The 21,574-nt window shown below is 44.2% G+C and overlaps 1 protein-coding gene and 1 non-coding gene across 4 annotated transcripts in view; both read left to right on the top strand.

Annotated features, from left to right (window-relative positions):
- The window catches only part of PPM1H (protein phosphatase, Mg2+/Mn2+ dependent 1H), a 320,891-nt gene that overhangs the window by 177,900 nt on the left and 121,417 nt on the right, over window positions 1–21,574 (top strand). For 2 of the 3 annotated variants that reach the window (XM_058308359.1, XM_071218925.1), the window contains exon 5: window positions 16,373–16,453. The exons of the other annotated variant lie outside the window; for it this stretch is intronic. In XM_058308359.1, coding sequence (XP_058164342.1) covers window positions 16,373–16,453 — 81 coding nt within the window. The remainder of the gene's footprint in view (window positions 1–16,372; window positions 16,454–21,574) is intronic. 3 annotated transcript variants of the gene reach the window in all.
- LOC111767379 (U6 spliceosomal RNA) lies at window positions 17,637–17,743 on the top strand. The gene has a single exon (XR_002799214.1). It is a non-coding gene; the product is annotated as a U6 spliceosomal RNA (small nuclear RNA).

The raw sequence follows: 21,574 nt of genomic DNA, 5'->3' as shown, positions 1-21,574 counted from the left end.
TCTGGTGTAACCACCCGGGAACCACTGCTCTATTCCAGAGTTCCCTTTTTAGGGATGAGAAAAATGAGGCCTAAGAAATCAACTGTCTCAAGTTCCTACTAGCAGCTGGTGGCAGGGCTAGTTCCAGAACCCAGGTCACCTGCTTTTTGCAGAGCCCACCCACTTCCCTTTCTGTGATTTTGCTCAGTATCCCTTCAGCTCCATCAGCTCTTTCTAGAATCAAATAATAACTCCTGCCCTACTGGGAAAATAGAGCCTAAGTATAGATCTCTGAATCATAGAAATGAAGATTTTTACAAAGCGCAAGTGTCTGATTTTGCCTTTAGGTTCCTCAAAGAGAGAGTAGTGGAAAGAGCATTGCGCTGGGAGTCTAGAGACTGGAAGATAAACTGGAAGATAAACTCTAACTCTGTCCCGTGGTAAACTGCAAAACTGAGCAGGAAAACTTAGCTTCAATGCCTTGCTTTGAAAAACAAGATGAGTTAAGAAGCTCTTGTTTGCAGACAACTGGGGGGGGGGGAGGGGTCGGGCAAAGGGGAGAGAAATAAATTTTTTAAATCTTTTAAAAAAAAAAGCTCTTGTTACATGATCTCAAAGGTGTCTTCAGCTCTGAAATTAGGTGACCACTAAATTAATATCTAGCCACAGACTGGCCTGGCCAGCTCAGTTTCCCTGCCTCCTGCAGGCCCTGATTGGTCTTGTTGGTGAGGACAGATAAGATGCCCCAAACTTCCAGCCTAAAGAAGATTTTCAGGGGTCAACTCTGGCAGCTCTGATGGGGGCTCGGTTCCCCAGAGAACCGTGCATCATCGGTTCCCCAGATCTAAGCCTCCCGGGCAGCCCCCCACCCTGGTTCCTGGTGCCCCCTCCGTGTAGCTTCAGAAGGGCTGTCCAGCTCTGCCCTTTGGGTCCCTTCAGGCCCTCAGAGGTCCTGGTCAGCACTCGTCTGCGACCTGGGGGTTAGGGCTGCTCCCACCGCTTCTCAGAACCCACCTCTCCTCTGAACCAGGAGCTCGCTGGTTAGTGGTGTGGGCGAGGCTGGGGAGCCGGGCGCCCCTTTCCCTCAGGAGTACGGCATCGTGCTCTCCAGATGGGAGACGCAGGCTCTGTCATCCCTTTGTTTTAAAAACCGCCTGCCGTAGTGCCACCCACTGCCGTCTCACCCCCTGCTGGCTCTCAGCAGAGCCCAGAAAGCTGACCAGGGTCAGCATTGTCTTCCGACCCCCCACCCTCCCTCCAGGCCGCCTTTGATTCATCCCTCTGGTGCCTTCCCAAAGGGAAGTGGCTTTCCAGACTCCCTTTATTAAGGGTTTTACTGCATCTATGGAAAGAGTTGGCACCACTTCCCCTGCGGCAGGGGAGGGGTTTTCTTCTCGGGTCATGGCTTGGTGCAGTTTTGATAGCTGACGGCACGGCCCTGTAACTCAGTATGCTGGCTTATGAGTAAAAAGATAGTTGGAAATTTGAAAATTTCAGGTATAAATCTGAAATAAAATCTTTAGAGTGTGTATGAAGCACTCAGTGTAATACCTGGCGCATAGTAAGCGTTCAGTAAAAGTTAGCTGCTGTCTCTCTTGAATTAGTCAGAAACGTGAGGTAGCCGTTAAAACTACAGAGTTCAGAGTCAGGAATCCAGATCCATCACCGCTGTGTGACCTGGAAGAAAATAAATACTTAACCATTCTGTGTTCCAGTTATCTATCTGTAAAATGGGAGTTTTTAATTTTTTTAAGATACCGGAGGCTGGGATTGAACCTGGGACCTCATATGTGGGTAGCCAGTGCTTAACTCTTGAGCCACATTGGCTTCCCTGAGTTGTTTTGGTTGTTGTTGTTGTTTCCCCATTTGTTTTGCTTGTTTGTTTTTTTCAGGAGGCACTGGGAACTTGAACCTGGGACCTCCATGTGAGAGGCGTGTGCTCAACTACTTGAGCCACATCTGTTCCCCTAAAATGGGAATTTTAATAGCACTTGTCTCACGGGGTCATTGTGAGAATTAAATGAGATAATTCCATTTTTTAAACATTTGTGTGCCTACCGTGTGCTTGGCACTGTTCTGGGAATTAGAGAGTTAATTAGCAACAGAGACACAACTCCCTGTCCTCCTGGAGCTTACAGTTGAGTGGGGGCGACTGGCAATAAATAAAATAAATAGGGAAGGCATTCAGTATGTTAGATGGTGTTTAAGTGCTATGGAGAATAAGCAGCAAAGAAAGGTTAGGAGTTGGGAGAGGCAGGTGATGTGTGTACGAGCCTTTCACATGGCATGCTAAGTTAGTGCAGGTGAGGGGTTGAGACAGCATCTCTAGCACATGAAAAACACTTAATAAACGGTTATTGACATTGACATAAGTATATTCTTATTGCTGCTACTACCAATCATGAAGTTTGCCACTTTAATATGTCTTTGTTCATAATAAAAACATGCAAGGTAAAATAAAATCTTTTTGTCATTATGGATGACAGTGTAGAAGGCTTGACTCTGTAAGGGCCACAATGACCTTGGGGCAGCTGTAAAAGCCCCAGAAGGCATTCCTGAGCGGCTTTTGGGCTGCAGTGCAGAGCGCAGCTTCTCTTGGTCCATTCTGCTGCCAAGTATTAGCTCTGGACTCTGGAACTGTATTCTTATAAGACTGAATCTGGACAGCATGCTGAATTCAACTCAGCATACTCTATAGGACTGTGTGTATAAGGCTCCACATGGTTTACAGTGATAATTTCTGCTCTTTGAGGCATGCTAGGAGCCTCTAATATTCTTTCCAGCTCTCTAGTTTTGTGATTGTTTTTCTTAGTGTTTTGACAAGCAGTGGTAGTGTCTAAGAAACATAAAAAAGTCCTTTTCCAGCAAAGCCCTTTAAAAAGCCCCCAGGCTCTCAAGCATTCAACAAACACAGAAGGTTTTTTTCTTGCCTTGGAAGACATAGCTGTGAAGTCAAGGTCACTGCTTCCTGGGGTGTTCAGCTACACAAAAAGCCTAGTCACGCTGCTCGGCCCAGGGCTCTGTCCTGCCCCTTGCACGGGGCTGTGCCCTGCTGCCCCAGCTCCTGGACCCTTGCTTTTCTCTTGTAAGGACATCACAGGCAGTAAAGAGACTTTCAATCTGCAGACTGGGAACTCTTCCCCACCATGAGCCAGCAGGCCTGCCTGCAAAAAAATGGATTCATGCAATTCGTTCTCACATAGATTAGTCTTTTCTGGACCAAAGCTTTTAGTTGTTTATTATTATTATTATTATTATTATTATTATTACTATTATTCCTTTCTGTCATGTTCTTTGAGCTGATAGGTCATAATTGCCTGCTCCATTTCTCAGTGTTAATAGCTCATGTTAAAAAAAATGGCTATATGATGCCCTTTCAGGCCCTTTATTTAAAGAAAATATTACAGGAGAGGCCCACTGTTTAAGACAGATAAGAACACTTGACATGGAGCAGGCTACATGGTGATAAATAGCACAGGTTCTGGAGACAGGCAAGCAGGGTTCAGATCCTGCTTCTGTCATTCTCACAGTGCTGTGCAACTTTGAACAACAAACCCAACCTCTCTGCCTTTGTTCCTTATTGGTAAATGGAAATAATAAGAGACCTTATTTATAACAGTTGGTGGGAGGGTTAAATTATTTGAAGTGTATAAAATGCTAAACACAGATCCTAGCAGATAGCATATGCTCAATAAATGTTTTTACTACTATAATAACAATAGTTATTAACATTGTTATCCTCTGTGAGCAATCAGCAATCCTAAGGGTTTTTCCATGGAACTGTTAAAAATCACAGTACATGGACTTTGGCCCAGTGGTTAGGGCGTCCGTCTACCATATGGGAGGTCCGCGGTTCAAACCCCGGCCCTCCTTGACCCGTGTGGAGCTGGCCATGCGCAGCGCTGATGCGCGCAAGGAGTGCCGTGCCACGCAAGGGTGTCCCCCGCGTGGGGGAGCCCCCCGCGCAAGGAGTGCGCCCGTGAGGAAAGCCGCCCAGCGTGAAAAGAAAGAGCAGCCTGCCGAGGAATGGCGCCGCCCACACTTCCCGTGCCGCTGACGACAACAGAAGCGGACAAAGAAACAAGACGCAGCAAATAGACACCAAGAACAGACAACCAGGGGAGGGGGGGAAGTTAAATAAATAAATCTTTAAAAAAAAAAAAAAAAAAAAAAAAAAAAAAAATCACAGTACAGTACTGTGCTTTCAACACTGTGCTTTTCACGTATTGCTCTAGCTTACTAAAGGCATTTAATAAATGTCAAATTTAAAAGACCCAGCAAACCCACCTTCCTACTGTTTTCTAGAGGTGATAATTATTTAGCTTATGAGCAGCCTGTCACACAGGCTAAGTTCATTCAGGCCACGAGACAGCAGTTTTGTTGGTGACTCTGCAGCTGTGCCCTCTCTCTGCTTAGGGACTGGATTGCTCTAACCTAGGATGCTGCATCAGGCCTCTGCCACCTGTCGTGGCCATTGCAGTTTTGCCTCTTAAAAGGCTGAATTAGCGTGTCCTGTAGGAACCCCTCTCATTACTCTTTCCTGGAAATGGGCTCTGAAGACAATCTCCTCTTCCTCTCCCACCTGCCCTAAATATTGCAGATCTGATGACCAGAGCCTTTCAGGGGTGATGTCGGTAGCCTTCTGAGGGACCCCTGTGCTTTCTTTTCTTTTTTAAATTTCTCTCCCCTTCCCGCCCCAGTTGTCTGCTCTCTGTGTCCATTTGCTGTGTGTTCTTTGTCCGCTTCTGTCCTTATCAGCTGCACCGGGAATCTGTGTTTCTTTTTGTTGCACCATCTTGCTGCATCAGCTCTCCGTGTGTGCGGTGCCATTCTTGGGCAGGCTGCACTTTCTTTCACACGGGCAGCTCTCCTTACGGGGCGCACTCCTTGCGCGTGGGGCTCCCCTATGCGGAGACACCCCTGCATGGCAGGGCACTCCTTGCGTGCATCAGCACTGCACATGGACCAGCTCCACACGGGTCAAGGAGGCCCGGGGTTTGAACCACAGACCTCCCATGTGGTAGACAGACGCCCTATCCACTGGGCCAAGTCCACTTCCCCTGTGCTTTCTGTAGTGGACATGTAACTATGTTGTGCTGAGGATTTCATTACTGATTCACTACGTTGCCAGCAGCCAGTCTTCTGGTTGACCCGGCGTTTCTACAAGGACTCTCAGGCATACCCCACTGGGAGTGTTCAGCGGCACTTAGAAGAGAGAAATTGCATTCATAGGTTTCCTAACATATCTGTGTATGATGTGGGTAGGATGGGTGCATTAAAATACGTAGTGAGCTGTTCAAAATAAATACGTCCCACGTTAGGCTGAAAGGAGATCAGGCGACGTGCTTTAAAAACCAGACACCCTCCACCCACCCTTTCTCATCTTTAGGTTTTGCACCGGAGTTTGCACCTTGCTGTAGTTAGCTCAAGGATTTGCTGGTTTCTTCCCCCTGTGTGCTCAGTCCCACGTCCTCTAGAAATAGTCTCTACCGAGCGCCTCCGTGCTCACATGCCTACATTGGCTTCCTCCCTCCTGGCTTCTTCCCCTTCGCCTGTAAACATGCTCAGTTCTCCCACCTTACACAAGCTTCCCCTCGCTGCCGTGTCCTCCTCTAGCCAGTCCAAGTCTTCCTTTTGCAGCCAGGAGTCCCCCAGTAGAGGCTGTACTCCCTGACTCTATCTCTGCCCTCACCACAGGCCAGCTCTGTCCCCACCGCTTTCCTGTAGTCTGTTCCTCTTCTCCACCTTACTTGCTGCACTCATGGCAGCGCTGACTAGGTACACTCCAAACCCTTTGCTCTTCCTCTGGACACAGCCTTCTAGGCAGTGGCCAAGTTTCAGCCAGGTACTGTGGACAAAAGGGATGTGTCCACTTTTCAGGCCTGGCCCACAAAAACCTCTTACGCACCATCCTGTCTCTCTCCGCCCTGCTGTCATGGGGAGGTTGACACACCAGGGCGGCCTTGGAAGCACATCCTGGAGCTGGCAGAACACCCAGCAGCCTAGTTCCCTGTGACTCCAGTTGTCCAGCCTCCCAGCTCCCCCAAGCTGCTAATTAGACTCTATAGGAGCTAGAAACAAACATTGCATTAAGCCACTGAGAGTATTATGGTTTATCTATTACAATAGCGAGTGCTACTAAACAACTATTCCCAGAAGGGCTTCAAGGCATCTTCCATAAATAAACACTCAGTTCTTCCCTACTTGAAACAGTCTTGCCAGTTTACTCTTAGGATTTCTCTCTCTAGCATGGTTCATCTCTTTCTCCTTCAATGGTGGTTCCCCTCCACACCTGCCCCTAAAATACAGTCCGTCCCCAGCCCTGGGTTTTCTTTTTGACCAGCTTCTCCACATCCTATCCCAGCGCCATCTCATAAATTCTGATGTTGCCCAAATTTCTAAGCCCAGACCAGATGCCTCTCCCAAACCTCAGACCCCATAACCCCCTGCCTCTGCTGCCCTCTGCCCTTTCGCCTCACTGTCCCACCTCTCTGCAGAACGTTAGGGGCCTTCCATGAGGTGTACATGGCAGGGTCCAAATTCTGATTTTCCAAAGATGGTGTTATGTTTTTGTCCCCACACCCTCCAGCCTAACCATCTCTCAGAACATACGACTTGACACAGAGTAAAATGCTTTCCAGGTATTTATCAGACAGAGCAAACATGAATTGCTGCCTTTCAGTGTTTCTGAATTCTGTTGAGAAAAACATTAGTTATGGACAATTTTCAGTCCCAGTATCCCTCTAGACTTTCAAAAATCTATTCCAGGATTCAGGTTGAACTGCATACTTTGGCCCACACCTCATCCCTCACCCCCCAAATAGTTTTCTGAACTGCTTCCTTATGCCGTGAGCCCCCGTTAAGGAAAGTTACAAGAAACAGCTCTGTGAAATCCATGTTGCTGTACTTTCTGCAAGGATTCTGCTGAAGAACCGACTTTCATTTCATTACACAGTTTCCTCTTTTTTAAGTACCACAGAGGACTTTTCCTTTATGTGCAATTTAGGGAAAGGGGAGGCTCATCTTGGCTATTTCTGTGTTGCCTATTAGGAAACATTCGTGACCCACTTCTAGGAACTGTAAGAGCCTGACGGCACATATTTTTTGTATTAAGTTAATTCCTAGCTTTATCTGATCTCTCCCAGTTTTATTTTCCACATACACTTTTTTTTATCTTGCAAGTATTTATGTAATCTCCCTTCAAATCCTTTCTGGAACAAGGTAAGGTATGAATAAATAAGATATTCTGCAAACCTCCTTACACTTAAAATGGTCAAAACTGAATGAATTCTCTTTTCCCATGCTCCCAATTTTGTTTTAAGGTGCCACTGAGTACCCCATCACTTAAACCAGAAATCTAGGATAATTTACCCTGCCCACTCTTTCCCTTGCCCCTTCCCCTATCTGTTGTCAGTTCCTCGAAGAAACCAGCAGCATCTTTTGTAGACGCTGTCTGAGTCTCATACAGGCTCTTTATGAGCATCACTCCTTCACAGGTGTCCTTCAGATCAGTCCCCACGGCTACTTGCAAACAATGGGGGCGCCATACCGTGTCCCTCTTTAAAGCCCTTCCGTGCCTCCTTATCTTCAGAATGAAGTGCAGACTCTAGCCTTCTCTGTCAGCTTCTCTATTTTCATCTCCTCCCCTTTTCCTCACACCCTAAGTTCTGGCAATATCAGACAACATACTTATATCTCCTGGAACTAAACTGTTTCCTGTCCCTTGTCTTTTAACACATGACTGCTTCCTGAACTGGGCTTTACCTCCTCGTTGGTCTGTCCACCGCCTGGGATCCATCTATAAGACTCACCTTAAACAGCTCTTCTTTCTTGATGTCTTTCCTATCTCCCCCATTGTGTCCAAGGAACCAGGGGGTTTCTTCTGTATGCCAGGGACCCAAAGGTGTCTTCCTTCTCCATGCTATCATTCCCTCTTCACACTGCAGCACAGCTGGATCTCTCTGTACCCTAATCAGCAAGAACTCATTTGAGGCAGGAATCAAATCTTACCCTTGTTTCCTTTCAAAGCTGGAAGCAGGCTCAACTCTGCTTAGGCCCTTCAGAAAATTGCATGTAAATAGCATTGCTGCTGGAAAAGACCACAATGATGTTGATACTTGTGGGCTTTTTGGTATCTTTTAAGGAGGCCCAGGCAAGTAGGTGCACTGAGTCTAGGGCCAGCCCCTGTTAACAACAGGTGCGTAAGGATCAGCACTGGGAAGGAGGCAGCTACATATGGGGGAGCAGCACCTCCCTGCTCCCAGGATGTGGAGGCACAGCACCATGCCACCTCCTAGTCCGGTCTAGCACACATCTTGTCTACTCTGGCTGCTGCCGATATCTGGACTACATCGCTTCTCATCTCCATCATACCACCTTTGAGAGACGCCACCGTCTTTCGCACTTAAATGTCAGCCACACGTTCCTGTGTTTCAGCTCTGTCCCATGCAAGTCCATTTTGCACACGAGAGTAATCGTTTTAAAAGTTAAATCCTCTGCCTTCGTGTCCTTCACAGTTTACCACTGACCTGTGCTAAGCTCTTTACACAACCTAAAAGCTCCTCCTGTCCAGTCCCTGCCCACCTTGCCAGCCTGGCCAAAAGCCTGCTCTCCTTCCCCGTTGAACTTGAACCACACTGGGCTTTGTCCTCCCGGCATCACATGTGGTGGTTTCTGCCCGAACTGCTCTCCTCCTGCTGGTCCTTCAGGTCTCAGCTTCCAGCATCCCCTCCCAGACCCTGTCTGAAGCATCCCTCTCCCTCCATAAATGGGTCCTTGCCCCTCCCTGGACTGTAAGCTCTGCACAGCAGAGCCTGTTCTCTGAGATTCCGAGCCGGATCCCCCGTGCCTGGCACAGGGTAGGTTCTTAGGGAGAATATTTGTTGAAAGAAAGCAAAGGAAAGGAGCAAGATCTGAGAAGTTCTAATTTGCTCATTAAAGTGCAGTGTTACTGGAGCTCCCAGTATATTCAAAGTCACATGGATTTAATTTTAGTCAAGTTTTTATTGTTAAAAAATTTCAACCTCCTTTGGAGGCTGCGCCCTGCACGCGTACAGAATACTTTTGTTTGGTATAGCTGTTATTACCTAACATTCGAGACAGATTTGCTTCAGATTGGTGGTTTGGCTCAGCCTACGGTTTGCAGCCATGATCTCCACTCACTAATTTAGGACATACTTAGATTTCCAGCGCATGGTTTCCCCTCTCAGCGATGTAGGACACAAGCCAGGGGACGTTGGCGTCCCTTGGTAGAGCCTCTCCACACGTTGGCTCCAGAGTGAGCCGCCACTCTGGGTGTGCACACTCTCCTTTCTTCTCGGGTCACTCCCGTTTGTTCTCATTTCCCTATTTTTGTCCCTGGTAATTGCCTGGAGGGAAATTCAGCAGAGTTCAACATTTTTAGTATTGCTGGATTTGACGAAGGAGACTGGAAAGAGGGTGGTTGCCACTGGCATGGGAGGAATCCCAGTGCAAGCAAAAAAAAAAAAAAGGGTAGCAGCTGGAGGGAGGCAGGAATTCAAGGACAGAGAAGAGTCCTGACCTTCGCTGGAGGGCAGCAGGTACACCAGAGGATGTTCCTTATCTCAGGATATTGGCTATCTCAAAGCTGTCCCTAAGCATTCAGAATGACTGGGAGTGTAAGCAGGAAGCAAGAGTCTACCTTGAGCAGGAGGAAGCATAGTTGACTGAAGAAGGAACCGTGAGGTGAAGATTAAGGCTTGATTTCGATTCTGGCCTAACCATTTAACATCCCCAGATCTTCTGGTATTGTTTTTTTCATCCCTAAAATGAAAAAATTAAACAAATGAAATTTCTGTGTTCAAAATCCTGTGAAGAAATGTCATTTACCATATACATGCGTGATGCACCTCTCGTAAATATTTAATGATCTGCAGTCAACTTTGGAGTTACCGTAGTGATTTTACCTTCATGTAGTTGACAAGCCTTCTGTCTAATTATCCCTTGAGAGAGGAGATGCTGAGGAAGAAATGAGCTGAGGACGGGCAAGAGGGTTTAGCAATTTATGTTGTACTTTATGTCAGGGAGTGAACAGTTAATCGTACAGCTGAAAGGCAATCCACACACGAAACAGGTGATCTGAAGTCCCAGTCACTGCTCATCACACCAGCTCCCACTCTTCAGCGCTGGACAGGTACTGACTTCCTTCACCTTCCTAGCCCGCCGTGTGGTAGTTCACGTGTGTGTGCTTTACATGTGAGGAAGCTGAGGCTCAGCGAGGTCACATGGCCAGCCCATGGCTACAGGTGATGAATGGAAGGACCAGCATGCAGGCCTGGTCCACCTGATTCCACCCTAATTTCCAGGGTGGGCAATAGATGGCCTCAGGTGGATTTACAGGCCTGAAAACGCCCATTTGGTTGACTTGGGAGGAGGCACCTGCATTGGGGCCAACTGAACCCGATATCCAGACCCTGCATAGCAGTTTTCTGGCATGACAGCTTACTGACTGGTGACTTCAGGCACATTACTTAACTGCTCTGAATTTGTTTCCTAATATGCAAAGTGAGGATAATGCCTACCTCCTACGGTTGTTGAGGAGAAACTATTTTTTATGCCAAGTGCCTGCTTTGTAGCAAGTACTTTCAGAAGAACACTAGTTCCTGTCCTTTCAATGGGAGGAAGCACTTAAATCACCCAAGATCGTTCAGTTCCAAAGGAGTTTCAGTCCTACTTCCTCCAGGATTCCAGGCTGACCTTTCCCCAAATTGGTCAAGGTTTTCTTCCTTATCTCCAAAAGGTATGGCCCCTATTTTAATCCCATTTCCTCATGCACTTTCTTTTGAACCACCAAGAGTGTCTGTATTTGCATGAAATCATAACCTGGGAGGAAGGCAAGCTCTGAGAATGGGGACGCTCCATGGCTGCTCCTCAGCTGTCAGGCATCTTTAGGGGAAGGTCATCCTGGCTGCTCAATGCTCCTTTTGGTAAGGGGAATGGGCTAGCCTGGGTCTGGGTTGGAAGGCAGGAAGTCTTTGTCTGCTGAGGCATCTGCACCCGTCTTGCTCAGGCAAGTACCACTGCAGCCTCCACAACACTGAGACCCCTCTTGGCAAGCATAAGTTCAACTGTGCTCTCAGCCACAGGACTGGCTACAACACAGAGCTTTGCATACACTCACTTGACAACCTGTGTGAGATAGAGACATCTCTGAGGGTCTTCCAAGACAAGCCACATGTAGGTGATGGTTAATCCTAAACTAGATTTGGGGTTATTAGCACATAGCATGGTGGTACTATCCAGAGAGGAGCCCTGGGGGCCCATGCTGGGAGGCTCTCTGTGTGTGGGTGCTGGGCTTGGCCATAGGCCTCAGGACCCAAGAATACCTTGGGACTCCAGAAATGCCTGGAGCCATGTCCATGACTGCATGCCATTCTGCAGGTCAGTCTTTGTGTCTCAGCCCCCCAGGTTTTGCTTTATCAATACCTATGGCTGAAGTTAGGGGATGTTTGTCCTCAAGTACTTTGGCACGTGAGGAGAATGACTCTCACCCTAGCCTATTACATCAAACATTCAGTTCTCTATAGTGGGTACTTCCTAAACTCACAAAATTCTCATGTAAAGGAAGGCCTTTTAAAGGGATTCTCCATACTCTGATTCCATCCCTTTTGTATGGGGAATGAATAGTCTATAAAGTAGAAGGCAATGAGAAGCCCTAAACAGGCTTCTTCACCTGGTATTTCATGATATATGAAGGTCTCTACCCTATTACAAAGGGTAGATCAATTTTAGCACTAAAACTCAAGTATTTGGGGTAGGAATAGTTTTAATGTATTATAATGTCAGATAATTTTGTCATTTTTCTTATGGAAAATATAAATAAGCAAAAAGAAAAATTGCCTATAATCTTATCGCTACCCCCAGCCACTGTTTACAGCTTGAGGTATATCCTTTGTTTTTTTCATATACAAATATATCCTTTTTCCCCTTAAGTAGTCATATTCTACATACTGTTTTGGAACAGCTTTCTCCTTCGTCCTCCCTAAACATAGGCTGTAAGGAACACAATCTAAACATTTCTTAGTGGTTCTGAACCATGGGTATAAAAGGCCCCTGCTGCTCTACTGAGCACAGACCTGGCCTTGAGGCTGCCCCTACCTCAACCCCAAGAGGTAGGGCTAAAGGGGGGGGGTGGCGGGGGCTCAGTCCAGAGGGGCCCTTCCAGATCCCATCTTCTCAGGTTTCTGTCCATCCATCCATCACCTCCCTTCTGTGGCTTCAGGCTAGGGGAGGGAGAACAGGATAGGGGCTCTAGCCTAAAGTCCTCACCTGTTTGGGAAGAAGGAAGTAGCCCATTTGGGGGAAATGGGGATAGGGACTGAAGGTTGAACTCTACAAGGTCTGGTGGTGGTGGTAGGAAGATAACAATAAAGGAACTTATACCATATTAAAAATAAAAGAAAAGAATCTCAGGCCCCTTTGCTATTCTATAATTGTGGTATCCCTGACACCTTACTTTATGGTATGTATTGTTGGCTGCAGTCTTCTTTGACATCTTGGCTCTTTATTTAGTTTTTCTGTAACCTTTTTTTAGTATTGGCTATTTCTTGTTTCTCTTAGTAAACCTGCTTGAAATAGCTCTTATTCTCCTTTCTGTTTCATTTCTATTCTTCTTTTGATTCTAAAAGCATATAACTACTGTTGTTTGTACCACATATAAACTAAAAGCAATTAAGACCTGAGTTAGGGACAGAGGGCACTAAGGAAAGTACCTAAGGTTTTTTTTGTGTGTAGTAGAGCACAATGGACATATGATTAGAATATAATCTTCAATCTGGGATTTGGTTTACCCCCTCAAATTGTAGTCTAGGTTATGCAACCATTTTTAATGCATTTTATAGGAAAAGTAATATTTTTTCTGTTATTCTAGGAAGTGGCCTTGCCACCACAACCTTTCATGGAGAAGAAGAATCCTCTTAGCTGCCAGATAGTTCTTGACTGTCATGCTCTTGGACCAATTACCATTTCTTTTCCCCACAGTTGAGAGGGTTAAATAAAATATAACCAGTGTAGGGAGTGAGATGATTGCAGTTATATAAGCAGAAGGATGAGAAATAATTTGAAGCTTTGGTAAAGCATATGTCAAGCTGCCAAGTTAGAACAAACACTGACTTGGTCAAGAAGCTGATTTTTTTTTAATTAATTCTCCATGAATGTGCATCATAGATCATCTTTAAATTCCTTACCTATCCAAAACTGGTGAAAATAATTTTAACTACAAATAAACACATAAGCTGTACAAATACAGAAACCCTACCCAGGCTGGGGCCTCCCTTTGGTGAGAACACTATAGGCTGTTGAATTACACTCAGATAGTTTTCATCTGTGAAGTTCATGTGACCTTTGAGGCACTAGACCTTGAGGCAAAAATAGATGCCCTTCAAAGACTTCGAAGCTTCCAAGAATTGTTCACATGGAAACCAAATGAAGATGTTGATTCCCATAAAAGAGATGTCACAACAAAAACCAATGACTTGGGAAGCTGATTTGGCCCAACAGATAGGGCGTCCACCTACCATAAGGGAGGTCCAGGGTTCAAACCCAGGGCCTCCTGACCCATGCGGTGAGCTGGCCCACGTGCGGTGCTGATGCGTGCAAAGAGTGCCGTGCCACACAGGGGTGTCCCCCGAGTAGAGGAGCCTCATGCCCAAGGAGTGCATCCCGTAAGGAGAACCGCCCTGGGCAAAAAATGTACAGCCTGCCCAGGAGTGGCGCCACACACACGGAGAGATGACGCAGCAAGATGACACAACAAAACGAGACACATTCCGGGTGCCGCTGACAAGAATACAAGTGGACACAGAAGAACACACAGCAAATGGACACAGAGAGCAGACAACTGGGGGTGGGGTGGGGAAGGGGAGAGAAATAAAAATAAAAAATAAATAAATGAATCTTAAAAACAAAAAACAAAAACCAATGACTTTAAGTGATTTCGGACCTGCATGAAAAAATGTTAACTTTTTCTTCTGTGACTTGAAGGAACATCGTTGTAATTGGGATATATTACTTTAGAGTTCTTAGCTAGTTTTAAGCACTAAGCTTTAAGCAGCATAGTTTAGTCTTTTAAACAGCAAATGCATGCTTCAAATTATAATGAATGTCTCTACTAATGTTCTGATTCCCTCTGAACCTCACTCTTAAATTGCACCAGGCTGCAGTTGTAAAAGTTTGTTTGGGGAATCCACCATCTGTGTTTCTCCTTTGAGAGGTGGATGGCAGTGAACGGACCAGCCAATAGGAAAAGAACGATTATGTTTTAAGAGCCTCTTATTCTATGGAGTGCTTGACTTACCGACTGATGCGAAACATTCAAAATGTAAATTTGAATAAGTCTATAGTAATTGGAACACAGAAGCCTGGAATTTGATTGAGTGCTGTGGAGTAGTGTTAGGTAGGAAGTGCCTCTCTGATAATGTTATTGTAAGGGTAGGCTTCCAACTTGAACCTTGCCCCCAGAAAGGCACTTGAAAATAGTGTCTCTCTGATGACACAGTTCTGGGAGATTTACCAGAGTGCATTTTTCTCCCAGTAGATTTGCCTTTTTATTGATTTTTTTTTTCATTCCTGTGAGATATATTTGGAGGTGGGGTAATTTTATAGTTCAAGAAAGAAGTTAAACCCTAAGAAACTGGTTTGTCTACATCTATAAGGTATTTTTTTATGTAACTGAAGTTTGTCTGTTTGTTTTTTTTTTCACTTATACTACCCATAGGGTAAATACTTCCCATCACTTCTTGTGTTGAAATAGGAATGGCATCTCTACTCTTTCTAGGAAACTGCTAAATTTCTACTTTTGGCACTACCAATCCCAATGGAAATGGTTTACCTGTCAGAAGTCACACTCCTGATTTTATTGACTTTTTTCCTCCTTTCCTGTGCCCTACTCTCCACAGTCAGATCATTCAAATTCATAACTTTCGGCGAGTATTAAGGAATATGGGGGTGAAAGGCTGTACAGCTGTCATCTCACAAGGACAATTGAATGACGCAGCTTCAGTCATACTTCAATAACCAGACAGTGCCCTCTGGCTCCTCTGTGGCCCCGGGGCGCTCTGCCGGGCCTCACCCTTGGGGTTGCTATTTTCTGCAACCCCACCCCAACCTTATTTTCCAACTGGACAAGTGACAACCTTGAGTACCCCTTGTGAACTCTGATAGAAGGAGATTTTTTCTCCTTAGATCCCTTGGAGATATTCTCTTTGGCTTCGGTTAAATCTTTGCTGACATTATGGTTCCCTCTCCAGCCAATTTGACCAGGTCCAACCTGGTGTCTCTCCCCCTCTCGTCTCTACAGCTCATGGAAAAACTTGCTCCCAGTATTTCAGCCTCTATGTGCCATCATCTTTTCCTGAGCTCTGTTCAGTCAGCTTCTCTAAGATTCAGTCCTCTTCTTCTCCTCCCCTACTCCCATTTTTTCCTTGTATTTCTCACTCAGTGCTCTTTACCTTTTAAAAACCACATTCCCAAGTGTTACCTGCTCAGTATTCCCTGGGATGGACCTCCTCTTTGTTTATGATACCCTTCCTCCATTGGAATTTTAATTTGAATATTTATATGCATGTGCTTACTTCATGAAACATCAGAAAAATAACCGTTTACTGTTCTATAAGCAATATACATTTATAAATTTAAATATACATTTAAAAATACAGATAAACAAGAATAATGGGTGATACCAGCAACATGGTGACAGAGACCTCTCCTGAAAAAACCTCCCCACAGATTCAGCAAATAAAAGGGCAAATTCCACTTACTTAGAACTCTGGAGGACAGAGACTGGAGTAGGACTTCACAAATGCTGGATCAAAGAAAGAGTAAAATAACAGGTAGGAAACTTCTGTCCTGGACCAGCTGGTCCTTGTTCCCTCTCTCTGCAGACAGAGACTGTAGAGGAACTCCCACCAGTGAGTTAGAGCTGCATCCATACCCAGGCAGAGACCGAGTCTGCAGAAACCCAGAGCAGAACACAAGCCACTGAGGAGTGCTACACCAAAGGGCTAGGGCAAGGGTAGAGGAGGAGGGGACCCCAGCAGAATGCTGACAGCCAAGTAGTGCACTCACTCAATCCAGTTACTGTCAGTGAGACCATCTAAACACAAAATGGACCTTTCTGAAGTGACCCAACTTTTCTCAATTAAGCCCATCTAGCTCCCCAGGGTGGGATAACCCAATGGGGAAGAAACCAGTGGCAGAAAAGCCTCACTGAGAAAAAAACGGGGATGGGGGTGCACCATCCAGCATCCTTTCTTGATAACACTTAGATAAACAGGAATAAAAGGAAAGTACCTCAGTATGATAAAGGACGTATATGAAAAACCCACAGCTAACATTATACTCTTATCATGAAATACTGAAAGCTTTCCCTCTTAAGACCTAGAACAAGACAAAGATGCCTGCTGTCACCACTGTTAGAATATCTTGGCAAGAAAAAAGAAATAAGTCATCCAAATTGGTAAGGATGAAGTAAAACTTTTACTTTTTGTATATGACATGGTCCTATGTAGAGAAAGTCCTGAAAGATCAATATAGTATCTTACTAGATACTATCTATCTAGATAAATTCAGCAAAGTGGCAGGGTTCAAGAACGGCACGCAAAAATTAGTAGTGTTTCTATATGCTAGTAATGAGCAATCTGAGAAGGAAATTAAAAAATCCAGCTAGAAGACTCAAATAGCTAGTAATAAATTTAAGCAAGCATATAAAGGATTTGTGCACAGAAAACCACAAAGCATGTTAAAAGAAATCAAAGAAGACATAAATAAATGGAAGGACATACTGTGTTCATGGAATAGACAAATAAGTATTAAGATATCAGTTCTACGCAAAATGATTTATAGATTCAGAGCTATCCTAATAAAAATTCTAAGAGCTTTCTTTGCAGAAATGGAAAAGCCAGTTATCAAATTTATTTGAAAGGGTAATGGGCTCTAAATAGCCAAAAACATCTTGAAAAAGATGAATGAAGTCGGAGGATTGACACTTCCTGACTTTGAAACATATTACAAGGCTACAGTGATCAAAAGAGTATGGTACTGGCACAGGATAGATCTATTGATAGTGGAATCAAATTGAGAGTTCAGAAATAGACCCTCACATCTATGACCAATTTATTTTTTACAAGACTGCCAAGTCCACTCAATTGGGAAAGAAGAATCTCTTCAACAGATGATTCTGGGAGAATTGGATATCCATAAGCAATAGAAAGAGAGAACACCTATCTCATACCATACAAAAATCAACTCAAAATGGATCAGAGACCTAAATGTAAAAACCAGGATTATACAACTCCTAGAAGGAAATGTAGAGAAGCATCTTCAGAATCTTGTGGTAGGCAATGGTTTCTTAGATTTGAATAGGATTAATAAACAAGAACAGGACCAAAGAGAGAGAGACACAAACTGTGAGGTCTCAAACAAACTGTATGAAGAAAAAATATATAAATGAGATATCCTCCAAATTAAAAATATCTGCGAATTGAAAGGACTTTGTCATGAAAGTGAAAAGACAACTATTCAATGGTAGAAAACATTTGAGAACAACATACATCCCATAACAGTTTAATTTCCAGAATATTTAAAGAAATACAACTCAAAAAAAAAAAAAAAGATGAGCCACCCATTTAAAAAATGGGGAAGTGCTCACTTCGGCAGCACATATACTAAAATTGGAACGATACAGAGAAGATTAGCATGGCCCCTGCGTAAGGATGACACACAAATTCGTGAAGCATTCCATATTTTTAGAGAGTGTTGCTGTGGGGGGAGTGGTGGGGTGGAGGTGGTGGGGTTGAATGGGACCTCATATTTTTTTAATGTAATATTTTTAAAAAATGAATTAAAATTTTTTTTAAAAATTAAAAAAAATAAAAAACAGAAAAAAAAAATGGGGAAAAGTCTTAAATAGATATTTCTCCAAAGAGAATATACAAATGGCTAAAAGGCACATGAAAAGTTCTTCAACATGACTAGCTACTAGGAAATGCAAATCAAAACCACAACAAGATATCATTTCACACCCTCTAGAATGGCTACTATTAAAAACACAGGAAAGCAGATGTGGCTCAAGCAATTGGGCTCCTGTCTACCATATGGGAGGTCGAGGGTTCAATTCCCAGGGCTTTCTGGTGAAGGCAAGCTGGCCTAAGTGGAGAGCTGACCCACGCAGCAAGCTGGCCCGAGTGGAGTGCTGGCCTGAGCAGAGAGCTGGCACAGCAAGACAACACAACAAAAAGAGACACAGAGGAGAGACAATAAGCGATGCAGCAGACTAGGGAGCTGAGGTGGCACAAGAGATTGAACACCTCTCTGCCACTTTAGAAGGTCCCAAGATCAGTTCCCAATGCTGCCTAAAGAGAAGACAAGCAGACTTAGAAGAACACACAATGAATGGACACAGAGAGTAGACAATGGGTGTGTGTATGTATATAAATAAATAAATAAATCTTTTTTAAAAACACAGAAAATTACAAGTACTGGACAGGATGTGGAAAAATAAGAATGTTCATTCATTGCTGTTGGGAATGTAAAATGATGTACCCACTATGGAAGACAGTTTGGCAGTTCCTCAGAAAGTTTGGTATAGAATTACCCTATGACCCTGCAATCCTGCTACTAGGCATATACCCGGAAGAACTGAAAGTAGGGATATTTGCCTACCAATGTTCATAGCAACATTATTCCCAATTGCCAAAAGATGGAAGCAACCCAACTGTCCATCAACTGATCGATGGATAAGTAAAATGTGTTCTATACAGACAATGGAATATTATTCAGAAGTAAAAAGAAATTCTGATGCATGTGACACCATGTGTGAACCTTGAGGACTTTATGCGGAATGAAACAAGCCAGACTCAAAAGGACAAATATGTATGATCTCACTGATATGAACTAATCATAATAAGCAAAATCATGGAGCTAGAATATAGATCATATCTTACCAAGGGGATAGATTAGGTTTAGAGAATGATGAGTTGATACTTAATTTATACAGAATTTCTCTTTAGATTGATGGCCAAGACTTGGAAATAGGAAGCGGATTTGACCCAGTGGATAGGGCATCCGTTTACCACATGGGAGGTCCACGGTTCAAACCCTGGGCCTCCTTGACCCGTGTGGAGCTAGCCCATGCACAGTGCTGTTGCGCGCAAGAAGTGCCGTGCCACGCAGGGGTGTCCCCTACATAGGGGAGCCCCACACGCAAGGAGTGCGCCCCTTAAGGAGAGCCGCCCGGCGTGAAAGAAAGTGCAGCCTGCCCAGGAATGGCGCCGCACACACGGAGAGCTGACACAGCTAGATGACGCAACAAAAGAAAACACAGATTCCCGTGCCACTGGCAACAACAGAAGCGGACAAAAAGAAGAACATGCAGCAAATTGACACAGAGAACAGACAACTGGGGGGAAGGGGGAAGAGGAGAGAAATAAATAAAAATAAATCTTTACCAAAAAAAAAAAAGACTTGGAAATGGATGGTGATGATGGTAGGAGACTATTGTGAGTATAATTCACAGCACTGAATTATAGAGGTGAGTGTGGTTTTAAAAGGGAAAAGTTTAGGTCATGTGTTACCACATTAAAATGTATAATATAAAAGATAGAATTGTATAACACAGTGAACCCTATTATGGATGATGGACTTTAGTTAATAGTACAAGAATGTTCTTTCATGAATTATAACAAATGTATGATATTAATTCAAGAATTGTAACAGGTAACTACTGCTTAAAAAAATAGTACAATTATATAAAAGCAATATCAATTGTAACAAATGTTTCACACAAATACAAGGTATTGGTGATTGGGCTGTGTAAGGGAATCCTGTATTTTATGCACGATTATTCTGAAAATCCTCAACTACTCTAAGTTGAAAAAAAAAAAAGATTAAGAAAGCCATAATATTTCTACCACCCAGAAATTATTACTCTTCCACTCGACAGTCCTTCAGGTATTAAAAGGCAACTATCAGGAAGCAGAGGTGGCTCAAGTGATAGATAGGGCTTCTGCCTACCATCTGGGAGGACCCGGGTTCAATCCCTGGGACCTCCTGGTGAAAAAGAAGAGAAAGCGTGCCTACGCAGCGAGGCAGTGCCCGTGCCAGTGCCCACGTGGTGAGCCAGTGCCTGCGGAAGTGAGTCATGCAGCAAGATGATGACACATCAAAAGAGAGACAAGGGGAGAGTGAAGGTGAAGTGCAGCAGAAACCAGGAACTGAGGTGGCGCGATTGACAGGAAACCTCTCTCCCCATGAGGGGTCTTCAGGGTTGAATCGCGGTGCGTCCTAGAGGAGAGGAAATGAGAAGAGAAGACAGCAAAAACAGCAGGGTGGGAGGAGGGGAAGGGGGAAGGGGGAAAAATAAGTAAAAATAAATCTTTAAAAAAAAAAAAAGGCAACTATCGTGACCCTCCACAAGTCTTTACTCCTGTAGAATAAACGTCTCTGGGTTTTTTCAAATATACTTCATACATCTGGTTCACGGCCTCCTGGTCCTTGTCTTTCTCTGGTGCTGTACTTGTTTACTATTGCTACTCAAACCTAAACCACTCAGAACTGGCTGGGCACCCTGACCCTGCAGGGGAGGGCTGATGGTCATTCCCCTTCTTCTTATAAGATGCTGTCCTTAAAGCCCACTCTCGCTTTCCCGACAGCCTTGCCACGGTCTTGAATCGCACTCATTGCCTTATGATCTGTAGCTCCTTAATTTTGTTCACATTCTAACCATTTTTAATTTGGTTTTCTTTGCTCCTATTCTTCATTGTCAACCAAAAGATCATAAAAGATTTTGTTGCTCTTTCTGTGGCATTTCTTTTAGCTGGCTGAAAAAAAATAAAAAGCACCGAGAGAAACTGGGCTGTAAACAACTGGACTTACTCTCTTAGAGGACCCCTTCAGGCCACTAGTGTGGCCGGGGCTTTCTTTTTCTTTAATCTATTCTCAAATCTTACTCTGGATTGTTATCAAGTCTCTCATCTTTCCTCTACAGAACCCATCATCCTCCTTGTTGAAAGCTGAACATGATTTGCTTATCTCTACTTTTTGACACATCTCTTTCCTGCCATTCCTCCCAGCTCCCTGACAGCCTCATTTTTTAGTACTTTTACTGCCCATGTTGTTATCTGTTAAGGGCAAAGGACTTGATCCCATTTATTTTTGTCTATCTTTAGTTTTCTCTTCCTTAGGTGGTTATTCTCTTCTCAATATGAAGATCTCTAACAGGGAAAATAGAAATAAAATAGGAAGGACTTCTATCTCTGCTGCGTTACCCATCACCATTACACCTTCGGTCTCAAGCAGCCAATTAATCCCTTCCTTATCAACTCAACTTTTCAAATATAACTAAAGAAGGCCATTTCTGTTGTCTTCACCATGTTCCATAAATGCAAATCTGTCTAGTCTGGTAATCACTTTTGATAGATTAGTTCTACTGTCTATGCCTGGACAAATTCCCATTGGAACTAATGGAGTCTTTTTTTTTTTTTTACGATTTATTTGTATTTATTTCTCTCCCCCCACCCCCCATTGTCTGCTTTCTTGTGTCCATTCACTGTGTGTTCTTCTGTATCCGCTTGCATTCTCG

Source organism: Dasypus novemcinctus, chromosome 12, assembly GCF_030445035.2.
Source record: "Dasypus novemcinctus isolate mDasNov1 chromosome 12, mDasNov1.1.hap2, whole genome shotgun sequence".
Classification (NCBI taxonomy): domain Eukaryota; kingdom Metazoa; phylum Chordata; class Mammalia; order Cingulata; family Dasypodidae; genus Dasypus; species Dasypus novemcinctus.
This window is presented reverse-complemented; position numbering and strand designations above follow the sequence as displayed.